Source organism: Arachis hypogaea, chromosome 1 (genome assembly GCF_003086295.3).
Source record: "Arachis hypogaea cultivar Tifrunner chromosome 1, arahy.Tifrunner.gnm2.J5K5, whole genome shotgun sequence".
NCBI lineage: Eukaryota > Viridiplantae > Streptophyta > Magnoliopsida > Fabales > Fabaceae > Arachis > Arachis hypogaea.
Window position 1 is genome coordinate 93,580 of NC_092036.1, and position 21,872 is coordinate 115,451.

The 21,872-nt window shown below is 34.0% G+C and overlaps 1 protein-coding gene across 1 annotated transcript; it reads right to left on the reverse strand.

The window, feature by feature from the left end:
* Positions 1 to 11,187: 11,187 nt before the first annotated feature.
* On the reverse strand, positions 11,188 to 20,146 carry LOC112783623 (CDPK-related kinase 5). The gene is made up of 11 exons (XM_025826686.3): positions 19,157 to 20,146; positions 14,655 to 14,785; positions 14,522 to 14,563; positions 14,303 to 14,411; positions 14,097 to 14,175; positions 13,601 to 13,897; positions 13,409 to 13,521; positions 12,763 to 12,870; positions 12,620 to 12,682; positions 12,369 to 12,536; positions 11,188 to 11,893 (listed from the first exon to the last, which is right to left on the reverse strand). Exons 1-11 carry the CDS (start codon positions 19,670 to 19,672, stop codon positions 11,756 to 11,758), a joined length of 1,764 nt encoding a protein of 587 aa, XP_025682471.1. The 5' UTR covers positions 19,673 to 20,146; the 3' UTR covers positions 11,188 to 11,755.
* Positions 20,147 to 21,872: the final 1,726 nt, after the last annotated feature.

The window sequence follows — 21,872 nt, forward strand, 5'->3', positions numbered from 1 at the left end:
TCTGATCTCTGATTATTAGTCCAAAAAGAACGGAACTTGAAAAGCAGAGAGTGGTTGAGGAGTGTGTAAGAGGACAAAGGGTGAGATCACATCATAGTCGAAAAGCAACCAATGTATTATTATTGAAGGAGCCGTCATATATACATGTGAAGTTCATGACGAGAGAAAAGGTTCCATCCACCACATGACCTGCTTTCTTTGGTCTAAGAGAACGCATTTTTTATTTAAATAAATAAAATAAAAATAATAATTATCGAAATAAATATTTTTAAAAATATTTATCGATTTGTTTTTTCAGTTATATCTCGTTATACTATAAATGAGATAAATTTGTGTGTATCTCGTTTACAGTGTAAATAAGATATAACACGTCAGCTGAAACGTATCTGTAAATGAGATAAGGCCGAACGGCGCCTATAAGTATAAGTCATTTATAGACCGTTTCTGGACCCCATTTTGACTTAGTCAAACTCTTTCTCCCCTCTTTTTATCCTTTTCGACCATATTTGAGTCCAATACGGTAATGGCACGCCAGGCGGGGAATGACGGGGACATCAACAGACTAAATGAGACGTCGCATTACGCAGGAGCAGCCGACTTCGAGGTTAGTTGCGTTCCGTTCGGTTAATCTAAGGATGTGGACATTGTTAGGGTAGTCTCGTAGTGACAAGCAATAAGTAAAATGCTTTAGGGATTGAACTGTATCATGAATTTAGAACAATATTTGCTTGTGTAAAATTGGTATGACTTAATTAGAATTTGCTTACCGACATAAATAATTTAGAGACATCTGTAGAGTAGACACATGGTAGTATGTTCCTAAGCAGTAGTAGTACTTTATTCTTAAATAAAGTATAAAAAGTTATTATTATCTCTTTATAGGTTAAATTTTTTTTTCACTCTGTAGAGGCCTCTCCTTCTACTGCCGCGGCGAGTCAGCCATACCCTTCCTCCACCAGACGCCATCGTCTCGTATCTGGCTGAGGCCGGATTCGGCGACACGGTGCCCCTCAAGGACTTCACATTTGACAATTCCTTGATTTTGGCTCTCGTGGAGCGATGGCGTCCGGAGACGCACACGTTTCATCTCCCGTGGGGTGAGGTCACTATCACCCTGCAGGACGTGGCGTACCACCTAGGCTTAGGTGCACACGGGAACCCCGTTGGGAGGTGCCTTCTTGACTTTGGTAGGTGGTATGGCACGGAGACGTGGGCCATGGTGAAACAGCTGCTTGGTGCCAGGCCTCAGGTGGCGGCACAGTAGGTTGCGCAGAGGAAGGAGTCGTTCACGCTGAATCTGGTTTGGTTGCGTGATCGTGTCCGCCAGATGCCCCCGACCGACGATCATGAAATCCTCTGACAATATGTCTGATGCTATATTATGTTACTGATCGGAGGATATCTGTTGACAGACAAGTCCAACAACCTGGTGCACGTACGGTGGCTACCGCTTATCCGAGACTTCGCGGAGTGTAGGGCGTTATTTTGGGGCTCTACTGTGCTTGCCTGAAGCAACTTTGGAACCTTATTGTACGACTCTTTCGAATCCCCATAGATTTGTGCAATTGCCTTCTGCTTGGCCATCCACACCTTTCTGTAAGATGGTTTGAAGTGATAACTTGCTTGGACCGCACCTTACAGAACCGGAATGCTTACAGAAGGGTTGGACTGAATCAACGGCAAGATGACTCTGCAGATCAAACTGCTGTCTAACTAATGATGGTCTTGAGACATGGTGGGTGGTAGACAACTACGCACTCCACCCACCTTCCGAACTTCCCTGAACACAACAAAACAGGATTGCTTCAGCCATGTCGTAAACCTACTTAGTATATCGTACAGAGGTAACGAAAAACACAAGTAAACTTAATCTTACCAGTATCTGAGATTCTGTCGAAGGACCACACAGAGACTCCATTGACACCCATTCTCAGCTTTTCGGCACTGCACATGGTACTTTAACCAGTCCGATTCGATCATCCGGTACTCCACACTCCTCTGAATACTGTAGTTCTTCACACCCTGAAGCACTGCCTCTCGGCTTCTAAACTTGTGCCCAACCTGAAACTCTACTCCACCGTCTAGGTTGTAATCTTCTTCACCCGTGTCAAGAAACGGAGTCCTCTCGTGCATGGTGTCCAGATCCAGACTGTGATAGTGTGACAGAACTGCCGAAAGCACCGATATTAGAAGAGGTGGGGGTAGGACATGGCAGGCCACGGTCGGAACAGGTGTCTCAGGAACACACTCATCCTCATCCCCACTATTGGACTAGTCAGTGTCACCACTGTCCGCCACGTAATCCTCGTCCGACTCCTCCTCGCCCTCCTTTGACTCATTGATTGGAACGGTGACATGAATGGGTGGTGGTGTGAGGGGGCGATCGTCCTGCACATAGGTCGAGTGTACGGAAGGACCACCGCCACTGTGTCCCACCTTTGCAAAAAGCTCCATTACTTGCTCCACCATGATCCTCCCATGGATGTCAAACATCACTCGCACATTCTCGTCCCTTAGAAGTCGGAATAGTCGAAACTGGAAGACTCAATTACCCATGGGAGCCAGCAACCTATACGCCACCCTTTAGATTTCTCTCGCTTCTGTACCACCAAGCTTGCTCAATACCAAACTCCTCAAATCGAACAACGTCTCCACACGTTGTGTGCAAAACAATATCGGATCCTCACACTCAAATGTCACTCTGTTGTCGCTGTTTCTCATACGATATTTGGGATAAACAAGCATAACTATGTATGGACTATCACTGGCCATTAATGCCTTGTATTTGTGAGAAACACGAGACACAAAAAGGATAGAAAAAAATTGTGAAAAATACCAAGGATTACACATCCATTTATAACTGAAATTATATATATATATATATATATATATATATATATATATATATATATATATATATATATATATATATATATCGTTTACAGTGTAAACAAGATAGATACGTTTCAGCTGACGTGTCATATCTCGCTTACACTGTAAATGAGATACATGTAATTTCATCTCATTTACAGTATAAACAAGATATGACTGAAAAACACAAATAGGTAAATATTTTTAAAAATATTTATTTCGATAATTATTACTTTTATTTTATTTATTTAAATAAAAAATCCCTAAGAGAACTGGACGAAAAATAGAGGGAAAAAAGATGAAGTCTTTTTTTTATAAATTATATATTTACACATAAAAAATTTGGATAAATCACTCGTTTAAACAGTAAAGACTCTTCTCTATCTATTTTCACAAAGGATAAGATCATTTTTTACTTTATTTTTTATTTTTTTTTTATTTTAAAACAATATGATCATTCTATTAAAAAATTTATTAAATAGTAACATCAAATACTTTTGTAAGGTTTTATTTGTATTTTATAGGATTTTAAACTCCCATAAATTCTTTTCAATAACATAATCAACTAGGTCAACTACTATCACCATTTTCTTTCATCACTACAATAACCATACTTTGGACTTCTTTGGATGAGAGTCTAAAAAAAAAGATCTTTTCTCAATTTTTTTTAAAAGAATCTTATAAAAAAATAAAAATAATTTTATATTTGGATAATTCATGCAAAAAGATTTTTTATTTATCAATTATATTTGGATATAACCATATAAAAGTTTTTTTTTGTTTATTTAACCATATAAAAGTACTTTTTTTGTTTATTTATTACGTAAAAAATATTTTTTTAAAGAAAAAAAATCTTTTAAACAAAGACGTAAATTGTAACTTCTCAAAAAAAGATGTTTTTTTATTTTTTTAGTGCTTTTACTTTCACTACTAGAAATTTACCAAACCCACTAAAAAATAAAAAAAATTATTAAAAAAGATATTTTTTATCAACTTAATGACACCTAAACAAGCACTTTTATCATCATCGTATCTCCTCTACCGTCATAATTATCAATACTAATATCATTAACATTAATGTTCTCTTCTTTTATTTTTTATTCGGTACTATTTTTTTTCTTTAAAATATTTTCGTCTTGCAATTATTTTTTTTACAATATCATTTTTATTAATGGTCTTTCTCTATTTAATCAAATAAAAAAATTTAAATTAAATTTATTAATAATTTATGAAAATTTAATTAAAATAAAATAAAAATAAATTAATTGTCCACATTAGATAGAAAATGACAAAAATATTAAATTAGAAAATTTAAAGAAAAAAATAAAATTTAGCGTAAATATCTAATGTATCGTGAAAGAGCGCGTACTGATTAAATTGATCTGGCATTGTGAGCGAGGAGAATTAATTAATGAGTGAATAAATTTAGAAAAAAATTTTAATTTAAAAAAATAAAAATAATTTAGAATTAAAAGTCTTACACTTATTTTAAAGGTTTTGGCTCAAACTAGATTGGGTCAAAACAAACCAAAAATTCAACCAGGCCCAAATTGAGCCCAAACTCATAATACATAAATCTTATTACGATGCATTTCAGTCTCATTCTTCATTCAAAGAGGGAGAGAGACACACTGGGAAGGGAGAAGAGAAGAAAAACCCTACCATTATTCATCTTCTTCTTTTGATTATATCTTGTGATTCGGAGTTTCGATTGGTGTGCCGTTTGCGACTATGCATTTATATCGCTAAGCTCTTCAATTCTATTCAAACAAAGTGATGAGTAACTCCAATTCCTTGCTCCAATTATCTGCTCTACGAAAAATTTGAAATTGGTTTTTGGGTATTGAAATTTTCATGATTTTGATGGTTTAGATGTAATATAGCTTGGGTGATTAGTGAACTTTATCCCAAATTTTAGTGAATAAGGTAAGACAATTCTAAATCTTTGTGATTTGTTAATTATGAACCCTAGTGTTTGATTATGTTAAATTGCATGAACTAGATTGAATTTATGTTGTTTGGAACTTGAATTTGGTGATTGGAATGTTTGGATTTGAGCTTTGCTGGCTAGGACTTGTTGAATTTTGGTTTGGTGGCTTGTTTGGAAGCTTGGGAAAAATTGGCCAAGATATGATTTCGGTTTGTTTTAGGTAATATGTAATGTTATGTGAAGCTTAGGCTAATAGCCTTAAAATAAGTGTAAATTGTGTGCATGGTTGATTATTGTTGAGGATTGTGAATGTGTCATGGTTAAGTATGGATATGAATTATATGAATGAACTATGTTATGATGCTATGAAAGGATGATGATTATGGATCTTTGATTATGATTAACGATATTTGTGCGTGTGGCATTTAATATGGAAAAATATTGTTGAATTCGGGAATTGTGGATTGAATGGACTAATAGATTGATAAATTGAATTATTTAAGTGTTGTGATGATTGAGGAGGTTTTGATATGTGTAGAAGTGTTAGTATTGAGATTGGTATGGTATATATTGAAATTGGTTTGGGAGTTTTGAAAACTAGAGGTTTTAGTAAATTTTGGTAAAAATTTATTTTTAACCAATTTTAACAGGTCATAATATGATTTTCAGACCCTCAAATTTTTTGAAACTTGTCTCAAATAAAAATTAGATCTGTGTAGTTTATGACGTTCGAAAAATGGACGGAAACCATTATTTAACAAAAAAGTTATGCGCATTTGACATTTTGTGTAAAAAAACTAAATTTTCTGTACTTATCAGCATTTTTGAAAAATTCGCATTCATGTGTACGTGGGGGATGTCATGTGTACGCGAGAGCATGGTGCTCCCCAATACTCTCGTGTATGCGAAGGGCATGTGTACGCAAAAATGACAATTTTTGAAATCTCGTGTACACGACAGGTGGCACGCGACGCGGGATCACTACCCTGTTCAACATGTTCGCGTACGCGGAAGGCATGTGTATGCATGACCGTCCTGTTTTGCAAAAATTGAATTTTTGAGTTTTTAACTATTCCTCTAACTTTCTAAAACACCGCAACACTTATTTAAGATCTCCCTAGCTAGTGTTTAGGTTTTGGGACGAGTGATAGTGTACTAAGTAAATTTAAAATGACACTTTTGTTTTGATTTTTAGAGACTGTGACTAAGGTTTATAACATATTGCGGATGGAATATCTAGAGCAGATTGGCGAAGTACTGTATTAATGATGAATTGAGAAAATGAATGTGAATAAGAAATTATTAAGGGTTGAGATTGAGGAAGTCGGTGAATATGAACAGTGGTCATTGGAATTAAATAACATATATTTATATATTATGATTGGTAAGTCGTTATGCGCCTGGCAAGGATGGAGGTTGGATCCCACTTGTCGAGGTTGCGGCACTGGCGTAGGGGCTGTGACCGTCTCCCGCCTACGATCAAATGTAAGTTCTGAGGCAGTGTCCCGCTCGCATTCCTTTTGTGCCACAAGAGTGAACTCGGGCACTATATCCCAAAAGATTGGGCTGTACACTATATTCCAGGGGTGCATAAGAGTGGATCGGATACTATATCCTAGGGACACATAAGAGTAGGCCAGGAAGTATATTCCAGGGGCGCATAAAAGTAGGTCGGACACTATATCCCAAGAGTGTGGAAGAAAGGCAACATCCCAAGTGGATGTGTCGGGTTGGCAGTTGAACCGACAAGTGATATCACGGTCAATAGGACAGGCATTCATTATATGTATTTCCTATGTGTTTGTTTGCTTTGATTAATTTCATTATGCCTAAATAAATACCATGCCTAGTCACTAATTGAGTTACTTGCTATATATGAACTCTTCTTGTATTTTACTTATTTGTATTAATTGTGCTTCCTTCTGGGATTGAGGAGGATCAGTAGGTGGTGGCGATGGGATCACATGGAAGATAAGTTGGTGAAGGCTGTGGGACGTCGGTGAATGTTAGAGTAGAAACCCCTTAAGTTAGATAACCCATTTGTGTATGAATAAGATATATTATAAGTTTGAAATGTTATGTCTTGGGAAGTTCTAGGATTACTTTTGACTCTCCAGAATCTTATATCTTATCTTTTGCGCACTGTTACTATACCGAGAATCCTGATTCTTATACTATATATTGTTGTTTTTCAGATACAAATCGCAACCCATTTCGGTGAGTTTTGCGGATGTGGTGACAGAGCAGAAGATGGCTCTATGTTTTGCTTTTGTTTTACTTCTTGTAGTTATCTCTCTCTTTTGTATATAGCTTTAGAGCCTTTTATTCTATAAATTTTGAGAGATAGGATGTTAGCTATTTTAACTTAAAAATTCTGTTGTATCTTTTGTTGAAAACTAGTCAATCTAAACTCCGCAAGTTGTGACTAATTCCCTTTTGGATATTGTGTGTGTATATATATATATATATATATATATATCATTTGTTTACTCTATTTATTACCTTATATATCATGGAGCTTTTTGCAAGGTTTTATATATAATATGTTTTTTTTTTGTGCCTGCACGCCTTGGTTATTGTGTGTGAATGCTTCACGTTTTGTATCTCTATTTTATATGTCTTTGATCTTCTATTTCTTCATCGGACTTCTAATTTTATTATTTCTTGATTATATATTATTGTATGAGCTTTAAAACTATCATGATGTTTTATTGCTTTTACTTTGGCTATAGAATAAAGCTTAGTATGATAGAGTGTTACACATGTTATTCTAGATAAAATCCGACACCAAAGTCGAGTCAAAGTTGACATCAAATATGTCATCAGCATGAAGTTGCCCAACAGACATCTCCTCTATTGAGAGATAGACCAGTCAAGGCTGAAATCTCCATTAAGGTTGGACACATCCTTTCATATGGAAGATGAAATTTATTTGTAACTCGGCACCGAAGTATAAACTAGCCCAAGAAGAGACAGTGTAAGACAAGTCATGAGTAGCTAGTCGAACAGCAGATACTATTCCTAAAGATTTTCACACAGATTTGTAAATTGAAAAATGGTCTCGACAGCTATGTTGAAATGAGGAACTTAACTCCTTAGGAGGTGCAGTCCTAAACTATCGATTGACAAAATAGTTGCATTGGCTGTAACATTTTTACAAAAAATAAAGAAAAAATGCTCATGAGAAGAAGGAAAGAAAGAGAAAATTGACTCAATTTGTTCTTGGGTAGAGATTGCCCTAATTATGAATATAAGACGTTGAAAACTTGAAAGGGAAGTAATACATAGCCACGTCATAATGTGGTAGTCTCTACGTTAGGATTGGGAGCTCTTAAGGTCCCATCATCATTGTAAAATTGTGGCATGTTGGTAACTAAAGGTGGAGGACCTACAACGTGAACGTCGTCATCATCTTCTTGGAAAGAAGAAGTGGGAGCAGTAGAAGCTCTACCTGGAGCAGTGGTAGCGGCCGTAGTAGCCATAGCAGCAGCAGTAGAAGTAGGTAGAGAAAAAGTCATAATAGCTCCTGCAATAGAGGTGGTGACAGAAATGGTGTATACTACTAGAATGAAGACCGGAGTAAGAATCGATGAAGGAATGAGAAGATGGATTTGCAAATAAAAGAAATGTTTTGAAGAAGATGAAGGAAGAAAAAATATTTCTAGAAATTGAAAGGTATCTGGAAGGTGAAAAATACTGAATGATAATAAGATTTGAAGAATGCAAAAGGTTTTGAAGGAGTAAAAGGCCATTAAAGCCCATTGAAAACGTAACACATTCCCAAAAACATGCGAACCATTTCATTTCTTGTAACCGTTTTTTAAAATTTGAAGATTTAAAAGCGCACGTGAATGGCACGGGACTAGATAAAACTTATCATTTCATATTTTGAAAATATAAGTTTTAAGGGGCAATTTGTTAGTATAAATTTCGGCCTATAAAAATTTGATTCATAGGGAGTCGAAATGTAATTAAAATTATTGTCATTTGGTTGTAGAGATTCTCTTTCAACTACGGAAACAAAGGACATTTGAGGTCGAGGGATTGCTGGTTTAAAGTAAGTCAAGCATCTATCAGGGTCGACACCATGCAAGAACGTGGGTTTTAAAGGACAAGGCAAGATAGAACGTGGGGGTACCATATGAAGATTCTTCAAGATCAAGGTAAGATCATGACCTGAGAAAAATTCTTAGTCTCAGCGACACAACAGAAGAGCATAAAGTGCAAGTGCATGTGAGTGTTGGAGCCTATTTTATTTTATCTTTTATCTTTCTTTGTTTTAATTTTTTTATTTTGAATGTTTCTTTATTATTTTACCCTTTTTTAGTTTCTATTTCGTTTTGACATTTTCATTTATTTATTTTCACTTACTCAAAATTTTATTTTACTTCATTTCTGTTTTATTTACTACAATTATTCATTGATAGTTCAACACAGTGCGTTTTGATATGAATTCTAAGTAATTTCTGGATCGAGTTCACTCTTTTTAGAAAAGTCATATCTATTCTTTAAATTAAGATCTTCATATAAGTTCGATTCGACACCCTATCGAAGTAAAAAAAATATAGTAAAACAGTATTATATTAATTTAAATGTACACAAAATTAAGACATTATGAAAATATATATATAGCAAGTTTCTATATCCGTTCTCTCGTGTATTATTCATAGATAATTAGATATAGATGGGTGCAAGTAAAATTAAAATTGATATATTCGGTCATAGCATAGCTAAAGTTGCAATTCGACAACTATACTATACTATTAGGTTGATGACGGAGATATGACGAAAGAAAAGCCAAGGGAAGGGGTTCCACCACATGAAAATGGTGGGCTTGGCATGTTGAGTAATTTGAATGATTGGTTATACACTTATACTCCTAGTTTAATCATAGTCCCATACAAGCATATGATGATTGGCATGCCTTGTTTTATGACCATATCATATCATATCAAATCAAATCATAGAAGAGAAGAGAAGAGAGGTCCCCGAAGTCGCATCCGAAAAGTTTAATTACAATAATGTGTCATGCCGCATTCACGACACCGCTCATTAATCCCGTTGTTGACTTGTAAGAGGATCTTAGCCTCTAAGCTCATGCTATCATGCATCATGAGAAACCCTGCCTGCGCTACCTACAAAATAATGTTAAAAGCTAAAACACTTGTATATACGTACTCCTAAGTTTTTTTCCCACACAGAAGATGTATTTCATTGAAACAGTAGACATGCGACACTTAACAGATAACAGAAATATTTAAATTTAAGTTTAAAAAAATAGATAATTTTTATGTTAAACTAAAATTAAGAAGTCTAATATTTGATTTCAATAAATCCTAAGTGATAAAAACTGAGACCGATTTGAGTCTTTTTAATTTCTTGATTTACGCATAAAGTGTAATAATACTGCAGCAAAAATTAATTTTAATGATAAATTTTTAGTAATAATAACATAATTGTAAAAAACCCAAGATCAAGAGAATACATATATATCTTAGTAATTTTTTGTTTTTTTCCTTTATAATCCTTTTTTGGTTACGCCGAAAAAGGTTCGTATCGAAGACCTCTATTAGAAAAAAGAAACAAATCCACATGAGCTACTATTCCTTGCCTTTTAAAATCCTTTTACTTAGTTTAAGAAATATAATTTTTAATAAAATCATGGATAAATATAATTTTGGATTTTTTGGTCCAGCTAAATGTATGGCCCAATTTTGCAAAAGATCCAGAACTAAAAATTTTAATCTCTTCATTAACAATGAATTACTTCGTTTACTTGTGAATAATAAAATTTAATGGGTTTAACTTGACTTTTGGGGTGGCAATACTACTCGAATCTGCGGGTATCCACTTCGTCCCTACCCACTTGGAACGGGTAATTATCCGTCCCGCACCGAAGCGCGTTCTTGGGAGGACGGGACGGGGTAGGGTTTAGGTAATACCCGTCCCTACCCACCCCGCTATATATATAATATATATAATTTTAATATATAATATGTATAATATATGTAAAATAATGTAAATGATTAATAATATCGTATCATATTTAAATTTTTACTTTAATTTATGTTATGTATGTGATGATAGTTATATAAATTTTGAAATTTAATTTAATTTATTGGATTTTAATAATGAAGCGGGGCGAGTTAAGGATCAACGTTTTACTACCCGCTGGTAGAAGCGGGACGAGTTCTATGCGAGTTGTTATACGATGGGACAGAGTCGGGTAGAACAAAAATCCGCCCCTACCCGCCCCGTTGTTACCCGTACTTGGGTTAACTCCCTAGCCTGCTTACTTATATAAATATCGAGAGTTGACTCTCAGTTGTGCATAACTGCATATAGTAATTCATCAGCCAACAACAAATACTTAAAAAGAGCTCAGATTCTCAACGTATAACGTATAGTTCTTGATCTCTCGAATTAAGAAAAACCAAAAAATAAATAAATAAACAAATTAATGGGTATAGATCCCTGCAATTGCAGTTGGTGCCGATCTTGTACTTGACTCACGTGAATGGACAAAAGCAACTAGGCAATAGGTGTCATAGAGGAAATCTATCCTCGCAGTGTCCACAGGTTTAGCTTTTTTCACAATCTACACCATAGCATTCCCCGTAATAATGACACAAGATATTATCAACTAGAAACTTTAACACACTACAGCTTTACAGTGGACAATTACAATTACAATTACAAATGCCTGTGGGAGCAGGCTATGATTCCTGCTCCATGTGTACAAGATACTTAGCCTAAGAAAAAGGATTGTAAAACACCAATTCGATGATTTCTTCTAAGCAAAATATAATGTTGAAGTAGCAAATATTCCTTCATGTGATGATGATGCTTTGACCAGCATATAGTTTTTCTTTTTTTTCTTTCTTTCTTCTTCTGATTGACCAGATCCATCATGCATCATGGTTGGTGAACACACGCAAGCTCTTGGGTCTCACTCTATTGAGGTTTGGCGAGACTACGAGACGGACCATGCAGCAATTTGACAAACCCAAGGAAGCTTAGTTTTCCATCAGTGTGCCTAATCCAGTCATGGAGAACAGCGTGAACAGGAACAGATGGACCAAGTCCTAGCTCCTGCGATTATTTAGATAAAATCCATACATGAGAAGAGAATGATGTTGGATTTTCGTGGAGCAATGAGTGAAATTGCATAATCCTCGAATTCCTCTACATTCACGCCATATTAAACTCACCTTAGAGGGACAAATTAATATCCGAAATTGTTAGAAATTAGAATAAATGCTCTTTTCGGTTCCTGATTATTTGTCGAAAGACAAAGCACCCTTCCACGATTCGAAAATCTTTAACCGGTCTCAAACCATCTAAGTAACTGGTCTAAGCATCCCATGTTACTTGTCTAAATAACTTAGATGGTTGGGACAATTAGAGATTTTTGAACTAGAGAGACACTTTGTCCTTCATGGTCAGGAAATGGATAGGACATTTACTCTAGAAATTAATTTCAGAAATTGTTAGATATATCCATTTGTAAGAAAAAGCTCTGAAGATATGTTTGGATAAACTATTATTGCAATAAAATCAATCATACCGAAGCTAGCTCCTCAATGACTATGGCCCTGTTTCCATCCTTTTCAAAAAGCTCATAGGCGCAGCGAGCATGTTGCTCCCACCGGTCGAGCGCTTCAAGTTGATGAACACTAAGAGTCGCTGCACAGAACTCGTCAAAATCCATCCTTCTAAACTGCAATGCATTAAGCTGCCACCCAAAAACCGTTTGTATCAGTAATCAATAAGACGTTATATAATAGAGGCATTCTACAGTTAAATCACAGCACTTACCGATCCCAAAAAATCAGGAATGCGAGACTCCTTCATAGCATCGGTTGCATTCTTCATCAAGGCCTGCCAGGTCAAATTTGAGTCTTTAAACAGGATCCTTTTAAAATAGTATATGAAAAGAATTGGAAGAGAAGAAAACCAACCGCTTTGATATTTTCTAAGCTAATGGTGCCATTTTTGTTTGGTTCTAATAGTGAAAACTGCTCTTTCAAATAGTACACCTCGTCAACAGCTAACGTCTTCGACAGAGCCTGCCGTAGTGTGCAAGAAAATAACACGCTAGTAAGTTATCACTAAAATTGGAGAAAGAAGCAAACACTCTTCCATCAGTAGACTAACGATGCATCTGATTCAGCTTTTTACGCTTAAAAACCATCATTCTATAGATTTGTACAAATTTTATACAATAATTGCCATTTACAAGAATCGAATTTCAGCATTTTTGAGAAAAGCTAAATGGAGTATCTTAATAAATCAGTTTTAAACTTTTTCAACTATACAGTAAAAGATCAAGCAGTAAAATCACTCAGAAACAAACACAGTTCAGCGACACCCATTTGGAAACACTAAACAAAAAAATGATTCATTTTGATAGTTAGATTACTCATTCAACAGTCAACTCACTAATCCCAAGTTCAAACATCCTAAAAAAAATAGTACACTTATTAATAAGCTGAAGAATATGAACTCATTGAGAGAACAGTTCCAGTAAAATCTAATCAACAGATACCAAAAGAAAATTCTAAAGGTGTATCTGAAAGCAAGTACATTCTACATAAATATACGCACCCTTAAAGCTGCTTTTCGTAAAGATGAGGAGCGCATGTATGACTTCATGAGCTTGAACATTAGAATATCGAGGGGTGCTTTCACATCCTTATAATTTTTAATCCATGGATGGCCTGCATCATACACGGCTTAAATAAGAGAATAGAAATATAAGAACTAACAAGACCCTGCAACAATTTACAAGAAACTCACATAATGCTTGTGCTGCAGTCATTCTTTTCCTTGGATCTTTATTTAGTAGTCGCTTTACGAAATCCTTTGCTTCGTCCGACAGAGAAGGCCAAGGAGGTTCTTCGAAACTTGGATCGGCTTTCAATACAGCACGAAATATCCCTGATTCAGTCCGTGCCCAAAACGGACGGCTGCCACATAATAAAATATACGCGATTACACCAATACTCCAGATGTCAGCCTCAGTACTGTAAGCTCTATGTAGAACTTCAGGAGCCACATAGTATGCACTACCAACAATATCATTAAGCCTTTCATCTGTTAAGTACAACAAGAAGTCACGACATAATTTAAGACCAAGATATCAAGCTAACACGGGGTGAACATAAAATTGAGTACAGTAATATTACATGACCAAGTTATTCTGGTAACCAAGTTCAACCAAATTGTTCGAATAGCTTACTGGCACAATAAAATAACTTGTTACCCAACATTCGTCAATTGCGTAAATATATACCTGGTTTAACGAAATCCGACAACCCAAAGTCTATGGCCTTCAGCTCTGAGTTCTCATCTTTGGATGCAAACAAGAAGTTCTGATCCAAAAATGATCCATCTTTAGAATTCAACACGTGATAAAAGTTATAGAAATAGAAAACAGTGAAAGCTGAAATTTTTGCATGGGGTTTTCGGTCAGAACAAAAATTTGAAACTGTAGTTCACCTCGGGTTTAAGATCACGGTGCACAACACCCTGCATATGGCAAAATGCAACAACATTCAGAATTTGCGTGAGGACAGCTTTTGCATCTTCTTCGGTGTATTTCCCTCCTCTGCAAGAAGAAACAGATATCTTATAGGCTGTGACCATGAAACAATAATTCTTTAAAGCAATGCATGAATCCACGTTTTGCCAATCAACAGAAAATAATTAAACAAATACCTTGATAGTATTCTATCCAACAGCTCACCTCCTTCACACAATCTGAGATAAACAAGAATTAAAAAATTTGGATATAGGTTGCTATCAATGAGCCCAATTGTCACGAAAAATAAGAATGGTATTCGAAGCTTACTCCATTACTATATAGACATTATCGTGATCTTCATATGCATCATAGAACTGTACTAGATTCTTATGTCCCGTCAAAGCTCTCAATATTTTCACTTCCCTTCTCACATCCTCAATAGCAATTGCAGTTGTCATCTACAATTGAAACATACAAATCAAAATCTATTATTCTATAAAGAAAATAAAGATGATATATATGATGCTCATGAAACAGGTGTGTGTGCTTTATTTTTCATCAAGCATAAACACACCAAAGTCAAAGATGCTAAAGGTGTTTCGATCGATAAATTACTCCCTCCCGTTTCAAAATGCTGGTCTTTTTAGAAATTTTTACATATTAAGAACTGATTACATTATTAGCCATGATTACCGAGTTAATGACTAAACGATAATAACATCAATGTCATTTAGAATCTAATCACTATATAAGTCATTCTCTATCTCTCAACAGAGAGTAAGTCCTGATTTTTGAATTATTTTGCTATCTTCTAAATACACTTTTCATACTAACTTAAGTGTTAGAGAAGAATGCATTTCAGAATCGTTCAGTGATATACCTTAAAAGGTTTATCTACACGGAAATATATATATATATATATATACCGGAACTAGTTTTAATGATGATCCCTTCATAATTTCAATTATAGCTGCATACCCCAAGTGCATCAGATTTACAAACTAAGATGGCACGTTACTCAAATAAAACACGAATCAATGGATCACTTTACAAAGTCTCAATGCCTTGCTGCTGCCAAAAGAGAGAACACAACCCATCTTAGGGTAGTCTACGCTTTTTTTTTTTTTTTGGTTCAAAACGACGTCGTTTTAAAGTTTCGATGAACGGAAAATGCCTCAGAGACTACTATGAGTCCGGGAGTGCAACTTCGAGGATCAATTTGGGTAATTATTAACTTCAGGGATTATTTTGAGGCTCGAGTGCAACTTCAGGGGACTACTCTAAGGCTTAACTCCTCCAATTTCCATGACTCAATTGTGGAAGTATCAAAGTTAATTTTGATAATCAATGCATGGCAGTAAAATGATAATCATCTAGAAGACCTTGGAATCAAATTTCAAGCCAAATTGGTAGTAAAATAGTAAAGTTTGACTTGACTAAAACAATTCCTGCTGATGCTTACAGCTTGAAAGTTACAAATGCAAGTTGAATATCAAAGGAAATTAACAACTCAATGACAAGCTGTAACCGTTACCGCTATACATACATTATAAATAGGAAGCATTGCTTATGTTATCAATATGCTTAGTTTTGAATGTCTTTTAATGAGTGAAAATTAAGAGAGAAAATAGTAAAATTCTGTATGTGTAATTTCCTTTGTATGAGTGTTATTTTCATAATATATGAAAAAGTATTATAAATTTTTTTATATATTTTAAAAAATTATAATTTTACTATTTAGTCATAAAATTTTTATTATTATCAAATTCTTATTCAGGTCTATTTATTTTTCATTTACAAATTTTAGTTGTATTATCCTACCTTATTAATTTCAGTACCTAATATTAATCTATCTATCTATTTATTTTTATGGTATAAAAATTGGTACCTAAGTTTTTTTATATTGTATTTAAGCCATATTTTCTCTGATGCCATGTCAGTCATTTTGTTTTCTTAGCAAAACTCGAAAATCAACCAATTATTTTTTAGTAAAAAATTTTTAAAAAAAATTCTTATTTATTATTATTCAATTAAAACATAAAGTACTAATTAAATACAATAAATATATATTAGCAAAAATATGTTAATACTCTTACTACATCATTATTTGGTCTACTTATACATATTACATAAGACTCTACTATCTTTATTTCTTAATCTCTCATACCAATTAGTAAAAATTCTTTCAAGTAAGTTTAAATTTGTCACATGTTCTTACTAAATACATTCAAATATATTATGATTATAAATTAATTCATAATTTTATATTTACATTTTTTGTATTTTTCATTCTCATTCATTTTTCTAAACCCAAGTAAGTTCAAATTTGACACATCTCCTTATTAAGTATATTCAAATATATCATAATTATAAAACTAACTTATATTTTTGGTGTTTCCATTTTCATTCATTTTTATTTTTTTTTTAGTTATTTGCAACCTAAAAAACACTATATGAAATGACAAAATATGACAACTAAAGCAAACGTAAAAATTATGATTTTAAAAACTGGATTGGACCGGCCAATTCAATCGAGAAGCGATAACAACGATCCGGTCCCATGCATAAAACAGCCAATTGGAGAACCGTCCAAAAATCGCTAAACTGGTCGGAAACCGGCCGATTAGATTGGATTGAAAATCGGCCGATTCTTTTTAAACGACACCGTTTTACTTGATTTAAAAAGAAAAAAAACCCCACGCATGAGTCACGCTCCCCTCCTCCCAACCCCCCCCCCCCTCCTTCGTGCGTTTCAGTGTGTCACTCAGCAAAGAAAGGGAAAAGCCGTTCTTCAAAGTTCAAAACTTCAAACTCAAAGCCAAAACCCTAGTTTTTTCAAAGGTTCCACCGCCGCTATTGGTGGTTGTCAGCGTCTCTGCGGCTTTCTTTTTCGTCCTTTTCCAAATTCAAATCCTCTATTTTATTTCGGTTCGGCGTCCATCCTCCCACAGCTTCTCTGTTCGAGCTGCTCGCCATCGTCTCGCCGCTCGCCGTCGTCTCATTTTTTATAATTACCCAAACAACCCAAAGCGTAGAATAAATAACCGAAGATATCTACTCAGTTCAAATATCATAATAGTGAATCCCATTAACAATAACAAAAATGCTAGTTGTCCTTTAACTTTCAATCTTTTATTAGTCTTTTTAAGGATTCATTATTATTTAATTACTTTAAATACTTACCTTTAGCTACTAGTTGTTCCAAAAATCAGAAGAATTACTTATTTTTTATTTTCTCTTTTTTCCGGAGATAGAATAAAAGACAATATTTAAAAAATACCTAATTGGATTGCATTAACAAAAGGTGTCAAATAATTAAATAAAGTCTTCACCAACTAACAACTTGAACCGAAAACACGGTTTGTAAGGACTAAGCACCAACTCCCCTAAAAAGGTCTAAAGCAATTACCAATTAGATGAAAGTTCCTAGATTTATGCTCATATAATCTAACAACAAATGATGGCCAGCCAAGGCAATCAGCCAACTCAAACTCCACCCAAAACAAAATAAAAAATCTTAAAATATAAAAATCATTTAAGACATGCTTCATGTAATACTTGAGGGGGGGGGGGTAAAAAGTATATTTTTAAAATGGGATTTTCTTTTTTGGAAAAAGAAAGAAGTAATACGGTGCAGCTTTTGACTATAATTATAAATTTACAATACATTACAAACCCAAAATAAGACAATTCAAACTCCCACTTATTTTAAATATGTTTCAAATTTAGTGCATCTTTTCGGATTTATACTCCTCAAAAATACTTGTCACTTTGATCAAATTGATTCAACATAAACCCATGCATCCATATACAAATGTACCAATGAGAAATTCTTAATAGAAAATCTTTTTCTTCTTCCGCTCTATTCGTCAACCTTTTGTTCTTTATCTATTTTCTCTCTCTTACTTTTTCAAATTCAACTGATAAATCATAAAAAAATATTTAAAAATTATCAAAATTTATTATTTTTAGTCATCAATTAATTATTTATATTTAAAAATATAGACTAAAATATGGTATTAAATTACTAAACTAAAACAATGGGTTAATGACTAAAAATAATAGCTAAAAGTAATAAATTTTAATAGTCTTCTAACATTTTTCAAATTATAGATTTGTCTCTAAAAATTTGGTCAAAACTAATAAACTCCCAAGTCATCCTCCAGCAAAAGCTACAACAGAGTAGCTTTTGACCAATCCAAATCAATGGTTTCGGTGCAATTAAATTATCTTTCTATCATAAAACATTTTTTTTCAAAACTCAAACACAAAAATAGTTATGTAAATGTTGGCATCGAAGGCTGGGTATGTGAGAAAAGAAAAGCCTCTAATTTAAGTATTTAACACTCGCTCGGAGGAACGAAGAGCCTTAAACTGTCACTAAAATACCTAACCATATTATTTAGCGAACTTGTCAAAAGATCAGTTCAAAATCTTTTACTTACACACCTCGTTTACTCAAATGTCTGTAAATTTAAGTCATCCATTGGGTAGACGAGTTGTGATTTATTATGTAAATAAGTAAACAGAAAGTTTAAGAATTAATATTTGACCGTCAATATTATAGCCAATATTTAGCGCAAAAAAAAAAAAACATGTTTAATTCATGAAAATAAAAATATCAAGAAATTCAATTTGAAAATACATTTGAAATTCAAACAGTGAATTGGATATTGAGTTTGTTTAGCAACGTAATGGCCAAAATTTGCAGTTATGTTATTAGTTCTCTAGCATTACTAGTAAAATTACATATATGGATAAATAAAAAAAATATGTAAGAATCTATGGTAGTTTACTCGAAAATAGATAAATGAAGGAAAGAAGCTTACCTTAGCTTTGGGGATAACCTTGACAGCAACCTGGTGACCCTTGAGGTCTCCCTTCTTGAACTTAGCAGCACAAGTGTACCCAAAATGCCCTCGCCCAACTTCACTCCCAAGTTCGTACTTGTTCTTGAAATGCTTCGAGAACCCGAAGCTCTTGTCCAGGGCAACCGCCACGCCGTCGTCGCCGCCGGCCTCGCTTCCCTCCGGTATGCTCGCCTCGTTCGGCTTCACTGACCCCTGCCGCCGCGCCAGCACCGCCTTTATGTGCTTCGCTGGCGACGGCGGTGGGAAAGGCCGCTTGAAGAACCGCCGCGGCGTCGATTCCGACCCTGTCCGGGCCGGAGATCTCGCCGGAGACTTCTTGGAGAAGAGGTAGTGAGCTGGGCTAGGGCTGTAGAACGGGAAGAACGGGGACTTCTTGCCACCATTGACGGATGCTGGTTCTGGTTCTTGTTTGGAATTGTTGTTGTGAGAAGGAGAGAGAGACTCGGAAGGAGCCTTTGAAACGCAGAGACCCATGGAATCTCTGCGAGTGTTGTGTTCTAATCTGATTCTAGTTTCAAAGTCAAAGTCAAAGGAGTGGCATGGTCATGAAAACATGGAGAGTTCGGAGCCAGATTCGGAAGATCTGCAATGAAATTGTGGAGTAGTTTCGAATTTGTAAATGGGTTTTGGGAGATTATGGCTTTGTGTTTGGCTTGATTTTGGTTTTGGCGATCAATGAGAGTGTTTAAGAAATGGTTTGAAGAAGAAGGGGGAGAGAGAGAGAGAGAGACAGAGAGAGAAGGATCCGTGAAAAGTGATAAAAGGTAAACGACGAGAGTTTCGCTTTTTTTGTTGCACGCAACGGAAACAACTAAATTAAATTTGGTCGTATACTCTAACTACATATCAGTAGTAAATTTGATTAGTAGTTTCGTTATACTGCTTGACGTTGTAAGTGTATAAGATTTGGAAAGAATAAATTCTACCCAAAATATTTAACTAAGTTGTTATAATTATTTTTTAAGTAATGTGTCTTTTTCTTATTAATATCCCGGTTTTTTTTGTTTTTTTATAATCTACGTCACCACCATCACTATTATTTTTTCCTTTTTTTTCTTTTTTTATTTTTTAATTTTTTTCCTCTTTTTTTATAGTCGTCATCATCATTATTGTCATTGTCATCTTTTTTATTGTTATTGTTATTATTATTATCGTTATTTTTAAATTTTTATCAAATTAATGATATTGTCTGATCCAAAATTAATTTAGATATATTTTTGTTCATAATTCAGTCTTGTTTGTGTGTTTGTTTTCGAATTAAATTTACGTGTCGCAATCATTAAGTAATTTCAGTGTAAATCTAAAAAATTATGTGTATTTGTTAAAAAATTTCAGTGTATTTTTGTTTTGATAAGTTTTGAATAATTCAAAACTCAGCACAACGATGAGAGGTCCAACCCTTCCTTCTTCAAAATAAGAAAAAATATTATCTACAACCTGACCAAAAAATATACAAATTTTATCTGATTATTCGTGTACATAAACTTGCTAATGAAATGTCACTGTACTAAAATGTTAATCGTTTCATAACTAGTTATATTAGACCAGGATAAATTATTCTAGGTCTTGCAACTGTTTCTTCTTTTTTTTTTTCATCATCATCTTCTTCTTCTTTTTCTTATTTTACCTTTTCAATTTTTTTCTTATTTTACTCTCTTAACAAGAATAAAAACAACAAACCTACATTCATTCAACTAAAAAAAATAAAAAGAAAAAAGAAAAATACAGCATTAAAGAAAATATTTTTGTAATTTTGTAACAAAATTTTGATGTAAAAACTAAGAAATTTATTTATATTTGTTAAAAAATTTTGGTGTATTTTTATTCTAATAATTTTTGCATAATTCAAAACTCTCTCTCTTCTTCTTCCTCTTCCTCTTCTCATCTTTTACTTCTTCTTTATTTTCATCATCATCTTCTTTTTTTTATTCATCTTTTCTTTCTTGTTTTATTTTCTTAAGTCTTTTTTATTTTACTCTTTTAACAAGAATAAAAAAGTACTTTTATTTGAGAGAGAAAAAGAATTTACGAAGAATTGACAACTCACTTTTATTAGTTGTAAAAAAATTCAATTTTAATATATTATTAAGTAGAAGTAGATTAGCCCCCAAATATAAAATGCACTATTTTTTCTATACTAAAACCTATTTCTTCAAATTGGAACTCCATGGAAGGTGTAACCCATTACTGCTGTTACTGCTACTTATTGAGGATGAGAAATGATTCTCCATGACTACTGTTGGAGGCTCTTCAAGCACAAGGCGCGAGGTGGGAGAAGACAAAAGAGATTCATTTCGAATGTCAATCTGTGTGTTGTATAAGAAGATGACACTGCTTCGAAATACTTCTGCGGAGTTTATGCGATTTTCTACAAGTTGACAACAACCAACAACCCCAATAAATTCTCTTTTGGGTTTCCATATTTTAAGGTAAATTTACGCATTGTTGTATTTAGATGAATTTATGTAATTTATCATTCTTTGATTATGTGTATTTTGATGCAAGTTAAACTACTTCATTGTAAGTTTTTTCTTTGACTTGATGAACATAGTAAAAAAATTGGGAGAATCTACAAAGACTTTGGGTGCTGACTACGAGAATGAAGGTGCAAATATTAAAGAATATATTTTTTAAAAGACATAAATTGAAAAAAAGATTGTCTAAATTAAAGAAG

Bases quoted from the DNA above. Each gene is read 5' to 3' on its own strand.
- LOC112783623 (XM_025826686.3), bottom strand. From the start codon at position 19,672: ATGGGTCTCTGCGTTTCAAAGGCTCCTTCCGAGTCTCTCTCTCCTTCT. The intron at 13,898-14,096 runs GTATATATTTAC...TGTACTTAACAG, and splicing joins GTCGGATTTCGTTAAACCAG to ATGAAAGGCTTAATGATATT. The intron at 12,871-13,408 runs GTGCGTATATTT...ACACTACGGCAG, and splicing joins TACGAAAAGCAGCTTTAAGG to GCTCTGTCGAAGACGTTAGC.